The 23,164-nt window shown below is 34.0% G+C and overlaps 1 protein-coding gene across 1 annotated transcript in view; it reads right to left on the minus strand.

The window, feature by feature from the left end:
* LOC122814372 (zinc finger protein 420-like) overlaps nucleotides 1–23,164 on the minus strand; it is a 263,065-nt gene that overhangs the window by 197,682 nt on the left and 42,219 nt on the right. The window contains exon 3 of the mRNA XM_044086957.1: nucleotides 16,295–16,421. Coding sequence (XP_043942892.1) covers nucleotides 16,295–16,421 — 127 coding nt within the window. The remainder of the gene's footprint in view (nucleotides 1–16,294; nucleotides 16,422–23,164) is intronic.

A 23,164-nucleotide genomic window follows, 5' to 3' on the forward strand; every position in this document is an offset into this window, starting at 1 on the left:
AAGTTGTGCATCTGTAAGTAAACGAATCCAAAGATCAATCAACTAAAAAAAAAACTTAAAATAGTACAGTACCATTTTCTGTCTTCCATTACCCTTGTAATATCCAGTTTTAATAAACATTTAGTACTCTTGTAATTCTTTATTAGCAATGCTTTTTTAACCTTTTAACCCTTCTTATCATAGCCCAAAAATGATCATATTTCAGCTCAAGAGCTTGTACCACAATATCAGCAATTCACTGTAATATATTTAATACCTAATGCATGTTTGGAGGATAAAAAATCTGACTAAATGCAATTATCAACCATATTACAAAGTATGCAATTTAAAAGAATTTAAGCAAGAACCCTAAATAGCACTGAAAACAAAAGCTAGCAATACTGTATCTTTATTCAATCAGAAGATAACTACAACTCATAAATAATTAACCCAAAAAAATGAACAAGTTATATATATTTTGAAAGACTAATTAAATGTCTTCCATAAATTACCCATATACCATACTGTAAATCAGATAAGCATGCTATCTCCAATATCTCAAATTCTGTTATAGAAAAAGAAATACCTTCCACTGAAGCTACTTCACATAAACCCGCACACTGAACGTATTTAAATTAAACCCTTCCACAGATGCTCTTCTAACCCTTCAAGACCTGCGACCATCACATCTGTTTTTCACACAGATAACCAGATCATCAGCATAAGACATTATTAATGGGTCATAAACCAGTCCTCTGAAAAAAGCAGTGTGCCTGAAATATACCTCTATTTAACAGTACTGCTACTGCATTCATAAACAAAGACAGTCCTCAAAGGGAAGGCTTGTTTAATGCCATTAGAAACCAATACATAATCGCCTAATGATCCATCAATTAAAACCTGAACTCGACTTTTAGAATACACAGATTGTATAAAATGTGAACCTTTTGTGACAACATTATATGTTTGAAGGATACACCACAGCTGAATATGCTGTACATTGTTAAATTCTTTTTCAGTATCACAGCACTAATCTAACTTCTATGGAATCACAAAATGCTCTTGACATTAATTTGTAAGAATTAACATTTTTTTAGCATTTCTGTCCTTTATTCCACACATACCCAGTATTAATAGCTTTAATAACATCTTTTGAACCATGTTGTCAAACATTAATAACGTGCAATTCATTATGTAATATAAGTTTCCAGTTAGTGAAATTTATTATGATTTTTCCAAACAAAAAAACTGTATCCTGTCAATTTTCAGAACAGGAAATATATTCATTAAACCATTATATTATATATATATATATATATATATATATATTAACTAAAACATTTCTTGGCTGTTTTAATAAAACAGTCAAAATACAAAAACAGGTATTCTGTTTAGATTAAATTCCTGTACCCATCCTCAATGCTCTGTATTATTTTACTTAAATCTTGCTTATCTTGTTCTGTAAATGCCTGCACATTCCTCTTTGCTTGTTATCTTTGATATACATTTGTTGTAAACACTCCACTACAATCCACATTGTTTCAGGCTGAAATCTGACTTACCTTCCCTCTGTATCTAACACTTCCATTCTGCCCTCATTTTATTTAACTAGTTTACCCAAAAAGGAAGACACTTCATTAATTCTTTGTTTTATGCAACACCATCTCATGCTGTGTGTTTTAATGTATCACATTGCCCAAAAATTATTTTATAATTCTGTTTATGGGATTGACTTTTCTTTTATTTCCAGTTGAAGGCAATCCACCATCCTGTCCAATTAGAAAACAAACCTCTCATGGTTAAATTACCATAATTGATTAAACTGTTCGGGCATGAACTACTCGAGGTGTTTGTCCTGCGAGTTTTTAATATATTTTCAACATATCTTATCACTGTCATCCCAAATGCACCCCAACTTGGTAAATGTTCATTAAAAAATAAACTACTAGATAAGTTCCTCCTTCTATTTCTTTCATAGTGTCCAAATATTAAAAAAGTCTACTTTAACTTTATAAACATTTTTTCATAAATAAACTGTCTTCTCTAACCTACATTTAGTTGACCATAATAAACATCATCCTTTATTTATTTAAAATCCTGTGAAATCCTTCCCAAAGATTACAATTAAGGTTTCCAATATATATATATATATATATATATATATATATATATATATATATATATACTACTATTATAACAATATTTAAATTAATTATAACACACTGCTACAATTCCTCAAATTCAGTTTGTTCCTTAAAACAGTTTAAACATATAAAAAACTATAATTATATTTGTTTCCTGATTTTAAAATTCACATAAGGTAAATGTTATAATCTGATGGCAACATGAACCACTTCAGTGTTATCCTGACCAGATAATACTGCTATGTCCGAAAATATTTGAACACAAAATGACCGAATTATCTTACACCCCTATAATAATTCAAATATGGTCCTTTGAAAATCAAATAAAAATTAATATCTATTAAAGCACAAAAGACCTGCCTGAAGTGATTTACAAAAATTGAAAACAACTGGTCACTGAGCATAATTTTTCATACTGTAGTGTTTACACTTAATGCCTGGACAATTATATTTTTCTTCTTTTTATTGAGCAAGTAACACATGTATCATTGCATTTTCTTATTTTTCTCATTGTCACATGACTACCTATGGTACCTACTTATACCTTGTTAATATCTGGAAGATTGTCTCCCATGTAATCATTGTGTAAACTCATCACGTTTATTATCTAGAGGCTGGGCTAAACACATATGACGCTCATGTAAATGTGATGCAGGAAATACAGAAGTGTCATTTTTCAGGTACGGACACAGCAGGTATATGTCAGGACATTCAACAACAGTATGTATCTCCTCTAACTCCCCCCCCCTTTGTTTCCCATATTGTGAGCAATGACATTTGTCAGTCACTTAACAAGTGTGTGCCTTAGCCACAAAAATACATGTTTTAGCCGGACCTGAATATTGTACTGTGCCTCAAATACCTTGAATAACACAAGGGATAGGTCATATTTTCTCAATTGTTTTCAGTAACCCTCATACCTCTCAAGCACCAGTCCATAAGCCTCTATCAAACTTGCTCCTTCACAGTACATGCAGTATCACATCATAAAATATGTGTGCAAATCATCATCATTAAGTTCATTAGTTCCGAATTGTATTACCAAATTTTTTTTACCAGTATCCAGGTCTCCACTCTAAACAAACTCCAACAGACTTACCATAATGTGCAATGTGAATGAAGACTGATGAAGAATCTATTTGATGTGAAAGTACTTACTGCTGTTATCTGTTCTACTTTGGAATTGGTTCTACAATAAATCGTTGGAATTTTATGCTGTGGTCTTCTCATCTCCATTTTTGATATACATTGTTGCTGCTTCAGTTTGCTTTGGAGAAGGTGAAGTTTATCCACAGTGGCTGCATTTGTTGCTTTTCTTATTTGTTTGGTCGTATACTTTGTGCTAGCCCTGTGGGACATGGCTGAAGGCAGAATGAATGAGCCTGTTAATATGCTTCAAGCTGAGGTAACCACTACTACTAATTTGGATAGGCTGTTGCAATGTGATACCAATTTGTTATTATTATATGAACCTTCCAAAGATCTATTGGTTGATGGACACTATAACTATGATGAGAAGCTCTTTGTTAAAAAATTACATGAATTGGAGAATGATATAAATAAATACAAGCACCAACAATGGCAGCGGCTTCATTTTGAAGCTTGCCTATCACATTGCATGGTTCCGAGGGAACTGAGAGTCTTAACTATGCCTACGTCAGGTGAAAGTTATCCTGAACTGTTAAAGCGTTGGCAAAAAATCAACTTAGAAACGAGCTTCAAATATATGGAATTATTAATCGATTTCCATAAACCCACCGAAGATACATTGTTACAAGGTATACAATTGAAGCAGCAACAGTTGCGGGATTTTGTTCCTGTAGCAGTATTTGACAAAGCCATCAGCAGGTTGTGTGAAAGTGTTAACTTCTTTGAACAACAATTGATTGGCCAAAAAAAGAAGAAAATTGATAGAGATCTTAAAGATTTTCAGGCCGGGAATGTGTTCACTTGGCCCAGGCGCTATGAGGATAATAATGACTCTAAAGTGCATGCATTAAACAACAGGGGAATCATCTATAACTGATAAAAATTCATCTAGTTCCCGGACAATGGAAGAACCAATTAATGTTTTGGTGAGTGATGATAATGTGGATGATGCAGTTAACCATCCTATTGATGGATCTGCTTCTAACAGTTCTGACAACTTTATGGTGACTCCAGCAGCGTTAAGAGTCACAGATTAAAGAGCCTGTTGCAAGAAGGAAGGGGCTGATATCAACTACTGTGCAACATTCAGCTAATTCATTGTCTCCCCCTTTACCCATTTGTCAATTGGAGTGGCCCAGGAGAGGCCGATCAGCAAGTCAAGGAAGGAAGCAAAGGCTGCCCTCGCAAGAAAGAGCTCCGAATCGGACAATAAAGCTGATGTGGGAGCAGAAACAAAGTTAAATATGTTAGTATTTAATTTATCTAAATGCTTACTAACACAGTGTGAGGAAGCTTTGCTCCAACGTGGATTAACTTTTATACCAGTCACTAATACACAATATGTAGATACTATTTTGGACATAAAGGGTTTTGCTCGCAATGTGATGTTAAAAACTATGTATGAGTCTGAGGGCCCTGTAAACATGTTTAAAAAACCTAGCACGTTTGTACCAGAGTTGAATGCAACTTTAGAAACGTTTTGCAATGTATGTGAAAATGATATAATATCTATGTTCATGAAGGGTAAAAAAAGTATGAAAGGTAAATTTCACAATCTAACAGTGAATGAGTATAAGGCTTTACACACACTGCAGGAAGATGACTCCATATGTATTCGGCCAGCTCCCAAGGGAGGGGGGGATTGTGATATTAGATGCAGCATATTATGTGAGTGAAATGACTAAAATGCTGAATGATACACAGGTATATAGGAATTTAATATTTTAATATTTATGTAGTCATGTTTTTAGTATGTTAAATGATTGCTTTATGAGTCATATTATATCCAAATCGTTGTTGGATTATTTCTTAGTACTTCATCCAGTTATACCTTTGATTCAAGGCCAACCGAAGTTACACAAGGATTTGAGTAACCCACCACTTAGACCTACTGTATCTGGTCGAGGATGGGTTACTCATCCATTGCCAGTTTATGTTGAGAGATTTCTTAGACCTGTTGTGGACAAATCTAAATATGTATTGAGAGACACCAAACAGTTATTATGTGATTTATCTTCCATTACTTTGGGCAATCAACATACATTGAAGGAGAGTTGGTTAGTGACTCTAGACATAAGTTCTTTATTTACAGTTATACCTCATACCTATGGCATAGAAGCGGTAAAGTTATATCTAGGGAACAACAGTACTTATGATGTAGTACAAATAGATTTAATATGTATGTTGCTTGAAATAATTTTGGAAAATAACGCAATGCTATTTAATGGAAATTACTATATGCAACAAGTGGGTGTTGCAATGGGCACACCCTGTGCGAATAGTTTTGCAAATATAGTGCTAGCACAATGGGAAGAAAGTGCAGTTCTAATGAATAATACCTACAATGCATATGTTTTTTTTGTATAAACGTTTCGTAGATGATCTTTTTCTAATTTGGACTGGGTCTTATGAACATTTGATGAAGTTCATTACTTGTCTGAATGATAGCACTAATTTTTGAAAATTTACATTTAAAGCTTCTAAAGTAATGATAGACTTTCTTGATGTTGATATGTTGATATTATGAAAGATCAAGATGTTTTTTTCTCTGCCACTATGCACAGGAAATCTTGTCGTAGGAACAATATTCTATCTTGAGACAGTATGCATCCATCTTATGTTTATAAAAACATAATCAAGGGGCAAGGAATGCGTATATTTAGATTGAACACTAATGACGCAACATTTCATATGAATTTAGATACTTTTAGAGATGAATTGGTTGAGCGTAAATATACACTGAAAGAAATTAATTTAAATCTTGAACATGTTGAAAATTTAAGGAATACAGTAGCTAAACCATATATAGATAATACTATGTTGGAAATTATAGTCTCACGAAACAGTAAAAAATGCAATTACAATGCAAATAGAACTTCATTGATTCTACAGTATTCTAGTAATATTGATATGGTCAGAGATATTGTGAAACGGAATTGGTTCATTCTAAAATCTGATGCACAAATTAAAGAGATAGTGGGTGATAAACCTTGTTTTAGGTATAAGAATAAAAATAATTTAAAGAGACTATTGTGCAATTCAGATAAACAGTCATCTGTAGGGAAGGGGATATTAAAACCCTATTTAAGACCATGTGGGAAGTGTAATATATGTAAGGTAATAAGTCCAGATAATGTTTTTATACATCCTACAACTAATGTTAGATATGAGTTTAGAGTAAATGCTACATGTGCTACTAATGATTTGATATATTTGGCAGTGTGTAATGACTGTCATTCATATTATGTAGGGATGATGAACAGATCCCTTCGTGACAGAGTTAGAGAGCACCTTTCGGCTATTTGCAATGGAGATATTGAAAGAAGTGCGCTAGCTAAACACATAATGTTAAATAAAACACACACATTCCAATTCATAGTTATATGCTGTATAGGTTACAGTTTAAGGTTGGGAGACAAGAAAAATGTTACTGAACAGAATACATTATATTGGATAGTTAAGCTGCAAGCCAATAAATTACCTGGGCTCAATGAAAGGGCTTTGATAAAACCATTGTTGGCTGCTAAGAGGTTTAAGTAATTTTATCTTATTTTAAGTATTTTATATTATAACAAAGTGTTTGTCTTTAATATGGTAATTGATTAATTATTCAATTATTTAGTTATTCCATTGGTATGTTGGTTAGAGAATGTATTTAAACAGGAAGTGATGTGCAATGTGAATGAAGTCTGATGAAGCATCTATTTGATGTGAAAGTGCTTACTGGTGTTATCTGTTCTACTTTGGAATTGGTTCTACAATAAATCATTGGAATTTTATGCTGTGGTCTTCTCATCTCCATTTTTGATATGCATTGTTGCTGCTTCAGTTTGCTTTGGAGAAGGTGAAGTTTGTCCACAGTGGCTGCATTTGTTGCTTTTTTATAACTTTATACAAACAAAAGCATTTTATTGTTGACCTATTGAACTATATCAATGTAAAATTATGTTACTAAGCTTTTTTTTAGTGCAACTTTAACTTTATGCATGTAACCCAACATATGTGAATCTTTTTGCTATAACTGCTATTATATCAATATTGTTTACAATTGTACTTGTTTATAAATGTACTACTAGAGCTTTTCTCCTCGGGCCTGAAAATGGGCCACAAGCCCTGTTGGACAAACCTGGTTAACAAATGTCAATAAATAAATAAATAAATGTTAACATGTTTGTATTGTTTTTGTTTGTCTTTTCGTCTTTTCCCGGTTAGGGGTCGCCACAGTGGAACTCTGGTCCGCTAATGATTGGCAGTCAATTTTTATGGTGCCGAGTTGCCAGCCTGATGTGAAGGCACGCCCATTCACGCATGTCTTTCGGAGGCCACTCGACCACGGGGAGGACATGCAAACTCCACACAGAAGGCACTCTAGCCGAGAATCGAACAGGAGAACCTCTTGCTGTAAGGTAACAGTGTGAGTAATGTATTGCCATTGAGTATTTGCTACCAATAAATCACTTCTTTTTCTTTAAGCGCTTTAATTACATTTGAATCAAAAGTAGCTGTGCATTCTTGTGTACAAGCTATATGATGTAATATAAAAAACATGTCTTTATATCTGGGTTCATGAACCCACAAGCAAGGTAACACAAAAAAGCAATAATATTGCTTCAAAACATACCACGTATCTCCAAAGATTTAAAATGTTTATTGTACAATTGTGCGCGCTTTCACGGTTATCCAAGACTGCTTCATCAGACAACAATGCAATGAAACCCAACTTTTTTTTATCCAAGATTGCTTCATCAGACAACAATGCAAGCACTCACAAGTGTACAATAAAAGTTTTAAATCTTTGGAGATACGTGGTCTGTTTTGAAGCAATATTACTGCTTTTTTTTGTGTTACCTTGCTTGTGGGTTCCTGCATTTTATCTGTACGTGGACTTTTTGTGGATATTTGGGACATTTTAATATATCTGGGTTCATGTTTATGTATTTTCTAAACAGTATTATTGTTTCAGTAACAATTATGTACATTGTTTTTATACTTTTATTAAATATTATGTTATCTCCTATCACATTATAAAAGACTTTTGTTGGATTTATATTACATTGTTTATGGGCTGTTACTAATGATATTACATATAGATTCATGATTTCCATTTGGCTGAATAGGTTGAGTTCAGCCATAGAGTAACTGTTTTAGTAATAGATGCCAATGAATAAATCTCTACAGATTAATTAGATTAATTCCACCCTTCTCCCAACTTTTTTAAATAGTTGTTAAGAATGATTGTTGGCTTATCGCTAAACCAAAGGAAATTCAGCATCATTTTATTGTATTGCTGTATAATATTCTTACTAGCAGAGATGGAAAAGGATTACATATAATATAACAATTTTGGGAAAAGGATTGCTGTAATTATATATACAACCTATTTTCCATTGTATAAAACATCTTATTCCATTTCTGCATTAATGATTTTATTTGACTTAGTATATAAATATAGTTAGTATTTATTGTTTCTCTAGTGTTGCTAGTTAGTAAGATTCCTAGGTATTTAAATTTATTATCAGGCACTAAGTACTTAACAAAGTTATTATTTAATTACCTTTTATTGGAGTTTATTAATAAAATTTTAGTTTTGGTTTCATTAAATACAAGACCAGAAATAGTTTGAAAGAAGATCATTGTTTAGAATAATTCAGCTAATGATTTATCTTTATCAGATATTGTCAACAGGATGTCATCAGCAAATAACTGTATTTTAATTTCTAAATTACTCCCAATTATTATGCCTTTAATATTTGTGTTCATTCTAACATAGTTAGCAAAAGGCTCAATTGCTAATGCAAACAGTAAATGTGAAAGTGGGAATCCTTACTTAGTTCCTTTTCTAACAGTTATAGAAGTAGAGAGACATGACCCAATCTTAACATAGGCCAGAGAATGTTCATATAGTGTTTTAATTAAGAATATGAATTGTTGTGAAAAAACATATTCTTCTAGTGCTACCAGTAAATAATTCCAATCTATTGAATCAAAGGCACTATTGATGTCTAGACTCAGAGTCATGTCTCTCTTACTTAAATCAACATAATCTATCAAGGCAAGAATTCTTTTAATATTATCGCAGGTATTTCTATATTTTATGAAACCTGTCTGCTCATGATCAATTTATAATGTAATATATGTTTAATTCTCTCTGTATTTAACAATGAAATGGGACTATAGGAAGAACATTATGAGGCATTTTTTTTTCAGATTTCAGAATAGGTGAGATCTATATTTCCAAGAAGATAGGACTGCTATTCCTTGTTTAACCTGGTTAAAAACCTTCAACAATAACTGTTTGACTTCTTTGGGCAATAACTTATACATTTCTGGTGTTATGTTGTCATTTCCTAGTGCTTTATTGGGTTTCAGTTTTTTTTAATTTGATTCTGCAACTCGGGCATTGTTATCTGCTTGTCAATGTGTCTGTTCTGTTGTTTCTGTATCTTGAAGTTTATATTAGTCTGAAGGAAGTTTCTAATTGTTTCTTTCGATTTCATCTCTATGTCGCTAGTATTAATTTTTTGATAGTGTGACTGAAATGTTTCTAGCATGCTGTTTAAGTCTGAGACTTTCTTATTAATGTTGGAATTATATATTTCTTTTATTTGATTCATTTAAATAACTTTCTTAGTTCTATTTGCTATTTTCCTTTGATTCTTCGGATTCACTGAATAAGAAATGTTTGATTTTCTTCTAATTCTGTCATTATTTTATGATGCTATATTTCAGTATATTCTTTATTTTTCATTACTAAATCATTAGTTATGTCCTTTTTATTTAATCTATTTCCTTTTGAAGTTCAGTTAATTCCTTGTCCCATTGCTTCCTTTTATTTTTGTACTAAGTTAATGTTCTTACATATATGTATGCTTTTAATGTATCCCCATACATAGATTTTCAAAGTGTCTTCATTTATGTTTAATTCAAGAAATTGATGTAATTCTTTTATATAAAATTCTTTAAACTCTTTTAGATTCATTGTATATGATGGTATTCTAGTGATGTCACCTTTTGTTTGTTATGAATTTCTACTTCAAATTTAATTGTATTGTGGTCTGTTACTGGACAAGAGAGTACTTTAACATTACTAAGAAAGGTGTCTATTTCCTTTGAATGTGTGTTATACCTATGTGAAAAAAAACATATAATGCTGCGTATCTTTGCATATTCATTAACATCTTTAAGATTATATAGTTCAACAAATTCTGCTAGTGTTTTTGATGTTACAGTTTTCCTTCTGGTATTTATAGAGTCAGTGTCTTTATCATCTAGTATACAATTGAAATCCCCAGCTATTATCAAGTTCCCTTTGGAGTGCTGGATTACTTCTAACTGTTGTTTAACTATATTTGCACTCAACCGAGGTATGGGTCTGATATATAGTAAATTCAGTCTACTAAGTTTGACAAGAATTAACAATCCCAATAACATATCAAGAAATCATACAGGTTGATATAAATCATCTTTAACCAGAGAAGTTGTCTAAAAGTTATGCTTAAAAATAGGCTACACTGCTGTACTTATGAATTTTACAATGCATGTTTACTATAAGCAAATCTTTCAACGTTCCTTCTTATATTAAAACCTTCTCTTTTTTTCTTTTCTAAGTGTAAGCAATACAAAAACAAGAAGAAACACCATATGTTAGTTAACTTGTATAATTTATGTTTGGATACTGTTTCTCTGGTTTGCTTAGGGTAGATTATTTAAAAGTTATTATACAACTTGTAGCAGTGTCATATGTATATAATTATATAGATTTTAAAAGTCCTGAAAAGGTGACGTGTAACTTATGTAAGCTTAAAACAACCCTATAAATAGAAAAATATGGTTTAAGTACAATATTATTTAACACACTAAACAATCCACATTGAATTGTAAAGTCAGATGACAATGCAGTCAGCATAATTGAACTGATATAGATAACAGTAAGGTTCTGAGCAGGTGTCCTTTTCTGAGTTAACAGACTGAGAAACATTTGATTACGCATCACACTAAAACTTTTAAAAGTTCCACTTGTATGTGATCTTATTTTAATGTTCAAAGTTACCCTTTTACAGATAATTGTAGCCTTAGATATACTGCATTCATCTAATGCCATGATTGCTCTATTAGTGTAAATGGACCACAAAACTCTGTAACTTACATCATCCTTCATAGACTAAAAAGAAACATCAGCAAATACAGAAACTGTAATCAGCAACTTTTCCTTATACATGACTTCTATTCTTATAGTTTGCAGATAGATGTAAGTGTGGAATAGATATGTGGACTACAGAATGAAATTGCCTCCTCTTATCAGACTGTTTTTGTTACAGAAAACCTTCAAATCAATTAACTGTTTATAATGAAAAAGTAGATATTTAATCAGTAAATGTATAGACAACATGAAATCTGTAAAGCAAAACTTTTTTTATTTTTTACTGTATGTTTTACTAAATCATTAAATTATAATCTGTGGTAAACTATTAATACACAGAGTGAAATAGTGTAAGCGTCACTTTAAGAGCTTAGAATAATAAACCAACTACATTGTAAGGCAGTGACATCACCATGCTTCTTTTACTTTAATTTTAGTACCTCTATTTGACTGTGGGAAAACCCAGGCTTCAGAATTGCTTCATGAAGCTAGGTGAAGAGCTCTAAAACAAAAAAAAACACTGTAATCAGCTCAAGATTCTGGCGGGAAACTAGAGAATGCAAGTGTGGTGCTTTTAATTCTCTCTGACCTTTCCCAAACTCCTATCACATCATATGCAGAATACATGGCAACATACATATTTGCCACTTGTCTCCCACTCTCAAAATCTAAAGTAGCATAGCTCTTCTATCCAACTCACTTCAAGACATGAACATCATTGCTAATTTAAAGAAAACACAGTTTATAATTTTTGACACAATCAAATGTTATACACCGTCATCCTCCAAGCTGGTAAGCTTTCCACAGCAGTCCAAATCCAAGTGAACATGCAGACCATTTCATTTACCTGGGTCTCTGATTTGACCCTCATCTAAATTCCCAATACTATTTAAACTTATTTCAGCTAAAGTAAATGAATTTCTTTTCTGGGACAGGAATATATATAATTTTCTACCCCCAGAAGTAAAAAATGTAATAGGAAACAATAGCCTCCTTGTACAGCTTAAATATGGTCTAACAGTTACAGTACCTACTTCAAAAAAACTGCTTGATCTTACAAACTCTATCTTATTCCATACATACATACACTCTCCAAAAAAGGAACACAAGTGTACTACCCTCAAGGGAGCTAAATAGCTAATTGCAAGGTAGAGGACACAACTTTTTCTTGAGCACTACTTTTTTAATCTATCTAACTTAAAATCCTTCCCCTTTCTTACAAATCCATACTTCTATCTACGCAAACAACAACGCCCAACAGGGAGTATGTTACTGCATAAATATCACATACCCATGGACGTTCTGAGGCCTGGCATTGCAAGTGGTGATAATATAGTTATTGTACCTATACTCTGCCCTCTGTTACTCTTCCTGGAATCATTTTTGTGGGATTGCTGCTGCCACTGCTAGATCAATCTCTGACACACACACACACACACACACACACACACACACACACACACACACACACACACACACACACACACACTTTTGTTTTCATGTACATAAACATGCACAGACTCCCAAACTCAGACAGAAACACACACACACCACACTTTTCTTTTTTTTTTTTAATGTTTCTTTTAACTTTACACTCACTAAACAGCAAAAGCATTCCTTTGCGAGCATAAAATAATGGCGACCATTAGTTTCCTTACAGTCTAGTCATTTTAGCTCCATGGCAGTTCGATATGCTGCAGTGAAGTGTCAAACTTATTTTTCAATGGGCATTACATTACCTACACATAAACACCCTACTGGAGAATGTTTGTTCACCAACCAGGGTTTAATATACGGTTTGCCTGTTGCCTAATATCTCGTATCTCTTCCCATGTTTGATACCATCCTACCAGCTCCTGTTGACAATTTACATTGCGGAGACCACAAACAAATTCTTAATAATTGATCTTAGTCTATGAGAAACACTCCCTCCAAGTTGGAAGATCTGCATTCATAGCCAAATTTTCACTTTGAATTAAAAAAAAACATACTGTTTAATGACACTAAAAGCAAATATTTTCGGAACACTTAAGTAATGCTCTTTCTCTAACCATTAAGGTAGATATATTAATGCTGAGCCAGAAGCTTTCAGCAATGACTGTTCCCCTGCTCATACCTCTCAACTGTCCAGATTTTCATAGAATGTTCAGATTTTTGCATCATATTATTGGTTTGTTCCTCATAAAATCTGCAATTTTCTGGCAAATCATTGTAGAGTGAGGTCACTAAATAATACTAAATAATGACAGAAATTTGAGTTTCAGTCTTCATATCCTTCAGAAAATACATAATAATGCAAAATTTCATATTCTAACAACTTTCTAAGCTTATGGGCGCAATATTTAAAATCTGTACCTATTTTTGGGACTTTGTCCCCCCATTACTTCTGGCCAATAAGTATGCCCCTGCTCCTGTCATTGCTTACTCCCATCTCCACTACTGTCTCCATTTCCATGAGCTATGCATGTTATACACCTTGTATTCTGTGTCTCCATTTCCATGAGCTATGTATGTTATACACCTTGTATTCATTGTCTCCATTTCCATGAGCTATGCACGTTATACACCTTGTATTCTGTGTCTCCATTTCCATGAGCTATGCATGTTATACACCTTGTACTCTGTGTCTCTGTTTCCATGAGCTATGCATGTTATATACCTTGTATTCTGTGTCTCCGTTTCCATGAGCTATGCATGTTATACACCTTGTATTCTGTGTCTCCATTTCCATGAGCTATGTATATTATACACCTTGTATTCTGTGTCTCAATTTCCATGAGCTATGTATATTATACACCTTGTATTCTGTGTCTCAATTTCCATGAGCTATCCATGTTATACACCTTGTATTCTGTGTCTCTGTTTCCATGAGCTATGCATGTTATTCACCTTGTATTCTGTGTCTCTGTTTACATGAGCTATGCATGTTATACACCTTGTATTCTGTGTCTCCGTTTCCATGAGCTATGCATGTTATACACCTTGTATTCTGTGTTTCCATTTCCATGAGCTATGCATGTTATACACCTTGTATTTTGTGTCTCCGTTTCCATGAGCTATGCATGTTATACACCTTGTATTCTGTGTCTCTGTTTCCATGAGCTATGCATGTTATACACCTTGTATTCTGTGTCTCCGTTTCCATGAGCTATGCATGTTATACACCTTGTATTCTGTGTCTCCGTTTCCATGAGCTATGAATGTTATACACCTTGTATTGTGTCTCCATTTCCATGAGCTATGCATGTTATACACCTTGTATTCTGTGTCTCTGTTTTCATGAGCTATGCATGTTATACACCTTGTATTCTGTGTCTCCATTTCCATGAGCTATGCATGTTAAAGACTTTGTATTCTGTGTCTCCGTTTCCATGAGCTATGCATGTTATACATCTTGTATTCTGTGTCTCCGTTTCCATGAGCTATGCATGTTATACACCTTCTATTCTGTGTCTCCGTTTCCATGAGCTATGCATGTTATACATCTTGTATTCTCTGTCTCCATTTCCATGAGCTATACATGTTATACACCTTGTATTCTGTGTCTCCGTTTCCATGAGCTATGCATGTTATATACCTTGTATTCTGTGTCTCAATTTCCATGAGCTATGCATGTTATACACCTTGTATTCTGTGTCTCCATTTCCATGAGCTATGCATGTTATACACCTTGTATTCTGTGTCTCCATTTCCATGAGCTATGCATGTTATACACCTTGTATTCTGTGTCTCCGTTTCCATGAGCTATGCATGTTATATACCTTGTATTTTGTGTCTCCGTTTCCATGAGCTATGCATGTTATACACCTTATATTCTGTGTCTCCCTTTCCATGAGCTATGCATGTTATACACCTTGTATTCTGTGTCTCCGTTTCCATGAGCTATGCATGTTATACACCTTGTATTCTGTGTCTCCGTTTCCATGAGCTATGCATGTTATACACCTTGTATTCTGTGTCTCCGTTTCCATGAGCTATGCATGTTATATACCTTGTATTCTGTGTCTCCATTTCCATGAGCTATGCATGTTATACACCTTGTATTCTGTGTCTCCGTTTCCATGAGCTATGCATGTTATATACCTTGTATTCTGTGTCTCCATTTCCATGAGCTATGCATGTTATACACCTTGTATTCTGTCTCCATTTCCATGAGCTATGCATGTTATACACCTTGTATTCTGTGTCTCCGTTTCTTTGAGCTATGCATGTTATACACCTTGTATTCTGTGTCTCCGTTTTTATGAGCTGTGCATGTTATACACCTTGTATTCTGTGTCTCCGTTTCCATGAGCTATGCATGTTATATACCTTGTATTCTGTAAAAAGTTGTACTGTGTAACACAGTTATTTCTCTGCCTCTTAAACATACCTGTTTTGCTGTCACTGCATGTTACGATGTTCTCTGCAGCTTATATTAATGTGATTTGTGGTCTCTTTTCTTCACTACATTACCGGTTTGTAACTTCCACAGAAGCCTGAAATTAGTCTATGTGAATCTGCACTCTACTTATTCTATGTATACATATGCACAGTAGAGGACATAACTTTCAAAAGTGAAAGAAAGTAACTTTAAAACTTGTGAATTCCCAACAACGGGCAGAAAATTATAAAGCAGAAAATATTAGGAAGTTTTACACAAGACAAACATACTCTAACAAGAAACAGAAATGGATGAAGGACCACTTAAAAATATATAGAGTTAGTAAAGAGAGACAGTGATGTTAACCACATAAGGACCACAAGAAATGAGAAAGGGTAGATAACTCATCCTCTAGCTAAATTAAAGTATACATTTCTAAATTACCTTGTCACGACATTTTAACATTACGCATACAACTGACAAATCAAAGACCTCATTTCCTAAATGCATTGCACTTACCTACTGAAATCAAGGTTTCATAGTTCTGTACCATCACTTCTCTGTGAAGTTCTTTATCTTGTTTTCCCAACATTTTCCATTCCTCTTCTGAGAATGTGACAGCAACATCCTCAAAGGTTTCTGGTACCTGGAAAAAATACAGTGTGTGCTTTAACTGTATGTGTATTGAACGCAACATAAAATTTGTAATTTTACAAGAAAACAAGAAAAAAGAAAAAAGTAATTATTCTTTATTTACTAGGTAAGTAGGTTACAATGCAAGCCCCAAAACGATGTTTGTCACAAACGTTTTTTAAAACAGAATAAAAAGTCATACAAAGAGTAATACATAGTGCTTGATTGTGCATAATGAAATCAGAACAGAAGGCAATGAAATAGCATATGCAAAGTTAACAATATAAAGTTCCCTCATTATTTATTACAATTTAATGTTTTCCAGTATAGAGTTGTGTCATTTGGTGTAATGTGAAGTACATCACTCTAATACAAAATAGGCATTATTTCAGTTCCTAATTATAAAGCTAATCTTAATTATAGTAAAGAAACAACTGCAGAAAGTCCAGAAAATGTTAACAAACTGTATTATTTAATCATTATCTATACCTCATGTCAGCAACAGACAACTAATGAAACAAGCACTGCATTATACTGAAAGAAGAAAAATACTAATGACAAATTAAGGGTGTTCCACATAAGGATTTTTTATAGTAGCATTCAGTACTTTTAGATTAGAAAGTCAGGCAGATCTTGCTAGTAGTCAAGTATTCACTGTGTGGAGGCATTCACAGGTCTGTGTGGGCCTCACATGGATCTCTTATAAAGACAGACAGAGAGAGTTACTACCTTGTATGTGAAACTTGCTAGAACAGTTATAAGTACAAAATAGCAGGGAAATAAATATATAAAGGGGATTAAAAGCATCCACAAGCCTTCCTTCATACAGTGTGTGCATGAGCCAGGAAGAGATAAGGCAAATTAAGGTGCTCAGTACAACAGTGTGTTATAATGCATCCAAATCTGAAAAGATAGATTAAGTGGAAAATTCATAGTTATTCTTGAAAAATGTGGATACTAAATACACCAACATAAAAAATAACAGTTTAAAGACATTGTATTATAAACAAAGAAGCATTGTATAATCCAGGTCTTAACGGATTATATGTGGCTTTTCAGACCAAGTATGATAGAACACCTGAGGTTAAGGGTCCATTGCATCCTCTCTGTCCTCAGTGTAAAGAAAAACAAAAAAGGACAACCCTGAGAAAGACTTTTGCAAGGAAAATTCTCCTATGATGTTCCAGAGCTATGGATTTCTGACCTGTGCTAGCTGAGAACTAATTTTCCCTTCAGTGCAGTCCACAGCTTTGCATTTTTTAAGTCAATTAAACACAGCACAGGATTCCAGAGATTTTTATTATATAGCTCTTTTGTTTATCACCTGGATGAGTGTTGTGTATTTGCAAGAAGCATTTTCCTTGAAAAAGCCCTTCTCAGGACTATCCTCAGTTTTTGTTGTTTTTTTCAGGCCACATACTAAGAATAATTCTGTGATCAGATTTGTATCTCATAACATACAAAGCAATAAACATTTCAAAGGAAACTTTAGAGACATTTTTACTTTATTTGACATTTCTTTGAAATTTAAGGGCACATTAAAAGAAAAGGTTAGTTACAGGACTTGTTCTATTTTTAGTTTATATCTTCTACCGAATAATTACTCATAATTTCTTGCTTTAACTCTTCTTTAATTTTTTTTTTTTTTTGGGGGGGGGGGCAAATTTACTTGATTGTTAAATACACATCCTATCCATATAGCTTGGCACATACTTTCCTTTTAAAGACATACTGAGGAAGGTACACAATAAAATGTTACTTCTAAAATTACATCTCTATTCTTGATATTAAAACTCAACAGTGTCTCACCCATGATTTGATACTCAAAAAATATTATCTCATTAAATTCATAACTACTCACATCTTTTTTTTTTCTGTCATTTCTTCTCACTTTGTGTTTGCTTACCATTTCTGTTTTTTACATATAACCCTCCTGCACCGCATGTGTATTTTTCCATTAATATCACCTAGCTCACTTTTTTCCTTCAACTTTTCCCAGTCTCTCCCCCTTTTCATCGTATCTTCATCCTTTAGTACATTGATCTTTTTTTTTCTTGTTCTTCTTTCAAATCTCCTGTAAAACTCCTGGCTTCTTTCTAAAGTCACTCCTGGTAATATTTTCCTTTTTCCATTTCACTTAATTCTTGTTTATTCTTGACTTTGTTTCTTATTTACATTTTGGAAATTATCAGTCTCATGTTGTAATCCATTTTTGCTCTATTCTTACCTTCCATCCTATTATGATTTTTGTTCTACCAGGAAACTATTTATAGAATGTTTGTCTTTCAGTTGAGTAGTTCTTCATATAATCAACATTTATACTTTGGTAACCTCCCCTATTTTTTTTTTGCCTCATAAACCAGCTCATGTTTCTTATGTACAAAATGGTAATTTAATTTCATCACTAGATCATCTCACTACTAGACCAAAAACCATCTGGTAAGGTTCCATAGTGTTAATAACAGAGGGTGGCGGAATCCCAAAAAGCTAGGTCATACCATCTCTTAATAATGGGTGCTTAAGTAATTATATGAAAGTTCTCTCCTTCATGTAATTTTTAGTTCAAATTTTGATTAGATTTAGAATAGTATTTGAAAATGGAGACTTTAAGCTTAGCTTTAACAACAATTTCTTAATTTATTATGTATTTTTTCAGTTTATAATATTTAAAAATAGTTAAGGAAGCATTTTATAAATATATACTTTAAAATATTTTTCATTTATTCACCGCTATCTTCAGATTACAAATGTAATTTCTCAGCTCTACATGTCAGCACATGCTTTCAAATCAGGTTGTTGGAATTTATTAATTTGATGACTGAATGTAAAAAAAAATATATATGATCTTTTTTTTAACATTGTGTAGTTTTATCACCTGACTTGTGGGTATATAAAATTGTGTGTTATACTGTTTCTATGCTCTGATAAAGTCTATCAAGTTTTAAATGAAACCACTAATAAAAGGTCTTTTTCTTATACTAGTTTTTACATCATTTTCTATTCTACATATAGTTTTGCAGTTTCCATTTTTTTTTAACTACCATCATTTTTTTTCAAAACTTAAATCAGTGACATTATTTGAAAAAAAATGAACTTACTTTGTTTAAATAATGCCCTTGTATAATGCCATTGTGGGGCTCTTCCATGTCTTTCCCTGATATCTTGGGGCTTTCTTGATGTGCTGCACTTGTGTATGGGGCTTATGTTCAAGGGTACCCGCAGGCAGGTGAAAGGGGGTGCACTTGCACCCCTCTGAAACTGGCTGGCCAGAAGGTTAATTTTCATTTAATTAAAAAAATACTTTTTTTTTTTTTAAGAGTGTTCATCTTTAAGTACATCCTTTGCATCCAGTCACACAGATGCTTCTGCATCTGTGCGACCGATGGTTTACGTCTTCATCTTCCATGGCCGCGCGGAATGTGAATTCCATAAGATTTTTGGACTGCGGATAAAGGCACAAGTAAGAGGTAGGTGTGTGCATGTGCGTGTTTAAGTGTTTAAGAGGTGTGTGTGTGTGCTTGTGTGTGTGTGCGTGTGCGTGTGTGTGTGTATGTAACAAATAGGTAGGGGTGTGTGGATATAAAAACTAGGTAGGTAGGGGTGTGTATGCATGTATGTAAGAAGTAGGTAGGTAAAGGTAGGGGTGAGTGTGTATGTGTGTGTGTGTGTGTGTGTGTGTAGGAAGTAGGTCTGTGTGTGTGAATCTAAGACGTTGGTAGGTCTGTGTGCATGTTTGTAAGAGAGAGGTAGGGGTGAGTTTGTGTGTAAGTAAGAGGGGAGTCTCGCAATTAATCAGATTTCTGCCTCATATTTTTAGTTTGTTTCCCATAAAATTGTTTTTTTCTGGCAAATCATTGAGGACTGAAGTCAGAAAATAATGGTAGATATTTGAGTTTTAGACTTCATATCCTCTGAAAATGCATACTAATGCAAACCTTGTTGTTCTAGCCATTTCTAAGGAGGTAGGGGGGTGTATGTGTATGTCATAATTCTCAACTGTACAGACTGTCACAGAATGTCCAGATTTTTGCCTTATAGTTTTGGTCTGTTCCTCATAAAATTTCTGTATTTTTTTGACAAATCACTGGGATGAGCCAAGGATTAAAGTTACTAAATAATTACATGTATTTGTTTTCAGACTTCATATCCTTTAGAAAATGCATTCTAACACAAATCCTGTTATTCCAGCAACTTTCTAAATGTGTCCCTAGTTTTGTGCCTTTGTCCCCAACATTATAACAGGCTTTATCCAGATTTCTTGCGCCAAGCTTGAGAGGTTTGGGGTGTGTGTGTGTGTGTGTATCTACCAAACCAGTATAGTCTAGGAATGATCCAATCTCGGCACTCACACCAATAAATTAAAAAAGAAAACTCCATGAAGCAATTCCAAGGTTGTTGTTGTGTCTTTCGGCTTTTCCCGGTTAGAGATCGCCACAGCGGAACTCCGGTCCGCTAATGATTGGCAGTAGATTTTTACGTGCCGAGTTGCCGGCCCTGATGCACAACCTTCAACGAAGGTACGCCCATTCACGCATGTCTCCACACAGAAGACGCTCTAGCTGAGAATCGAACGAGACAACGTCTTACTGTGAGGCGACAATGCTACCGCAGCACCACCACCGCAGTAAGTCCAAGGTATTGGGCAGTAATTTAGCGATTTCCTGATCAAAAACCTCAAGCTGTGGTAAGACCCAAAAACGATGTCAAATACATTGGGAAGTTTTTCACTGTAATACAGGCTCAGATAAGTTTATTATTATTATTTACTTTTTTTTTTTTTTTAATTAAAGAAAGGTAGAATTTTTGTAGCATATATTAATAGAAGAAAGCCCGGGTGACCAGATTTTTTTTTCCATTGGTATATGCTTGATTTACAACAGGCATGCTGGTTGGGCTGACAAACCAGCATACTTGTTTTTGAATGTTAATGGCTAGTCATTGTATAATTGTGTATTTAACATCTTAAATCCAATTCTTAATAACCCAAAAGTCCTTATTTGAAATGTGTTAGCATGCAGACGTTTCACTCATCGTGTTCCCCATATCAGGGCAAACGGGACATTCAATGCAAATCTAAAAGCACAAGGCCAATGGTTAGATCCACTGGACTCTCCAGTCACCAATAACAATAGCTCAAAGTGTTTTAATCATCTTTTGTTTCATGTCTGCATCACCAAAAATGTATTTCATGTACTAAGAATAGTCCAAAGCACATCAGTCATTAGTCAAATAATCCTGTTCCATGTTGACTGTATTAGTTTAGGCAATTTTACAAAAATACACCAAAATCTGAAGTTGGCTGTATATACCAATACTAATGACTCCATTATGTTATGATTTAAAAACATACTTCCTAAGTTCTAAAACAACACAGCATAAAACAGAACTTTGTGAAATTTTCACTCATCAGGGGATATGTGACACCTGCGCCCTGGCCCAGCAATCAAGGAGCCTCAATCCTTACCACTAACACCAGACGGGGTGTCTCATACATGAGGAAAGGAGAACAAATACACACAGTAAAGTGCAATTTCCCTTAAGTGCACACAGAGATCACAGTCAATCCGGGGCTGGTCGCTCCCTTGCTCTTCAGGTTCCCAATAAGACTCCCCACTGGCACAGCTATAGGGTCCAGATCTCAGCTTAGGGGGCAAGCTAAAACCTCTAGCACCCTCTCTGTCCAACCAGTGCTTCGTGTCCCTGCCCAAGTAGGTGACACACACACACACACACACACACACACACACACACACACACACACACACACACACACACACACACACACACACATGCACTTTGAGATTAGAGTTTATACAAGCACACAGACACTCCTGGGAAGGCTGGCACACATTCTCCAGCTGTGCTCCTTTCTCCCAGACTATATTGTAGTACCAGCTGCCACCACCCACTAATATTTATCAGCTACTCAAAGGCCCTTAAAAGGGTGTCCAATTATTACTGTGCAATATTATTATCCAATTGGTAGTATAGCCCAGGGCTAAAGCTAAAGGAGTGGCTTTGTACAATTTTACCAAAGGCATACAAGTACTTTAAAGAGCTTAAATTATCTCTATGCAAAACAGCCACAGTTAAAAGGTTTTAAAATATTTAATAATAATAAAAGCACAAGACAATACTTCTTACTACACAGTGCTAGTCAAGAATTCAGATCACACAGACATAATTAAAATTAATCAGTAGTACAATTCTGACATCACAGAAAAACACAGTCTAATCTTTTTAGTTCCTAGCTACTTCTAAAAGAAAACACAAATCTAAAATAACTTACACTGAGAGGAAGACAGTGGTGATGAGTTGGATAGTCAAGACAAACATGCTTAATGCCTTCTGGTTCTCTCTGTTTAAATTGAAATTGCAGTTCTGATAAAACATTACATCATTCTTATACTTCCCTGGGTTCCCAGGCCACACAAAAACTGCATTTACATTCTTTTACATGTAGGCAGAAACCAGAACAATAAAAATACATTTGCATTTTTAAATCTAGCAATCTAACTCTTGGTTAAAATAATAGAAAGAATGTGCTAGCCCAGACAAAATGACTCAGAATCTTTAACTTCAAAGGACAGGCATGAAGTAATTTTAATTTCAAAGGACAGACAAGAAATGCCTGACTTAGCTTTCTTTACAGCAGAGGGCAATGTTGCTACATTGTTTTAAGTTCAACATTTCACAGCATATTCTTTCATTTAAGAAAGCAAGTCTGTAGTTCAACATTCATATTTATAAATGACA

The sequence above is a fragment of the Protopterus annectens genome, chromosome 10.part0, assembly GCF_019279795.1.
Source record: "Protopterus annectens isolate FY-2018-M chromosome 10.part0, PAN1.0, whole genome shotgun sequence".
In the NCBI taxonomy this organism is placed as follows: Eukaryota; Metazoa; Chordata; order Ceratodontiformes; family Protopteridae; genus Protopterus; species Protopterus annectens.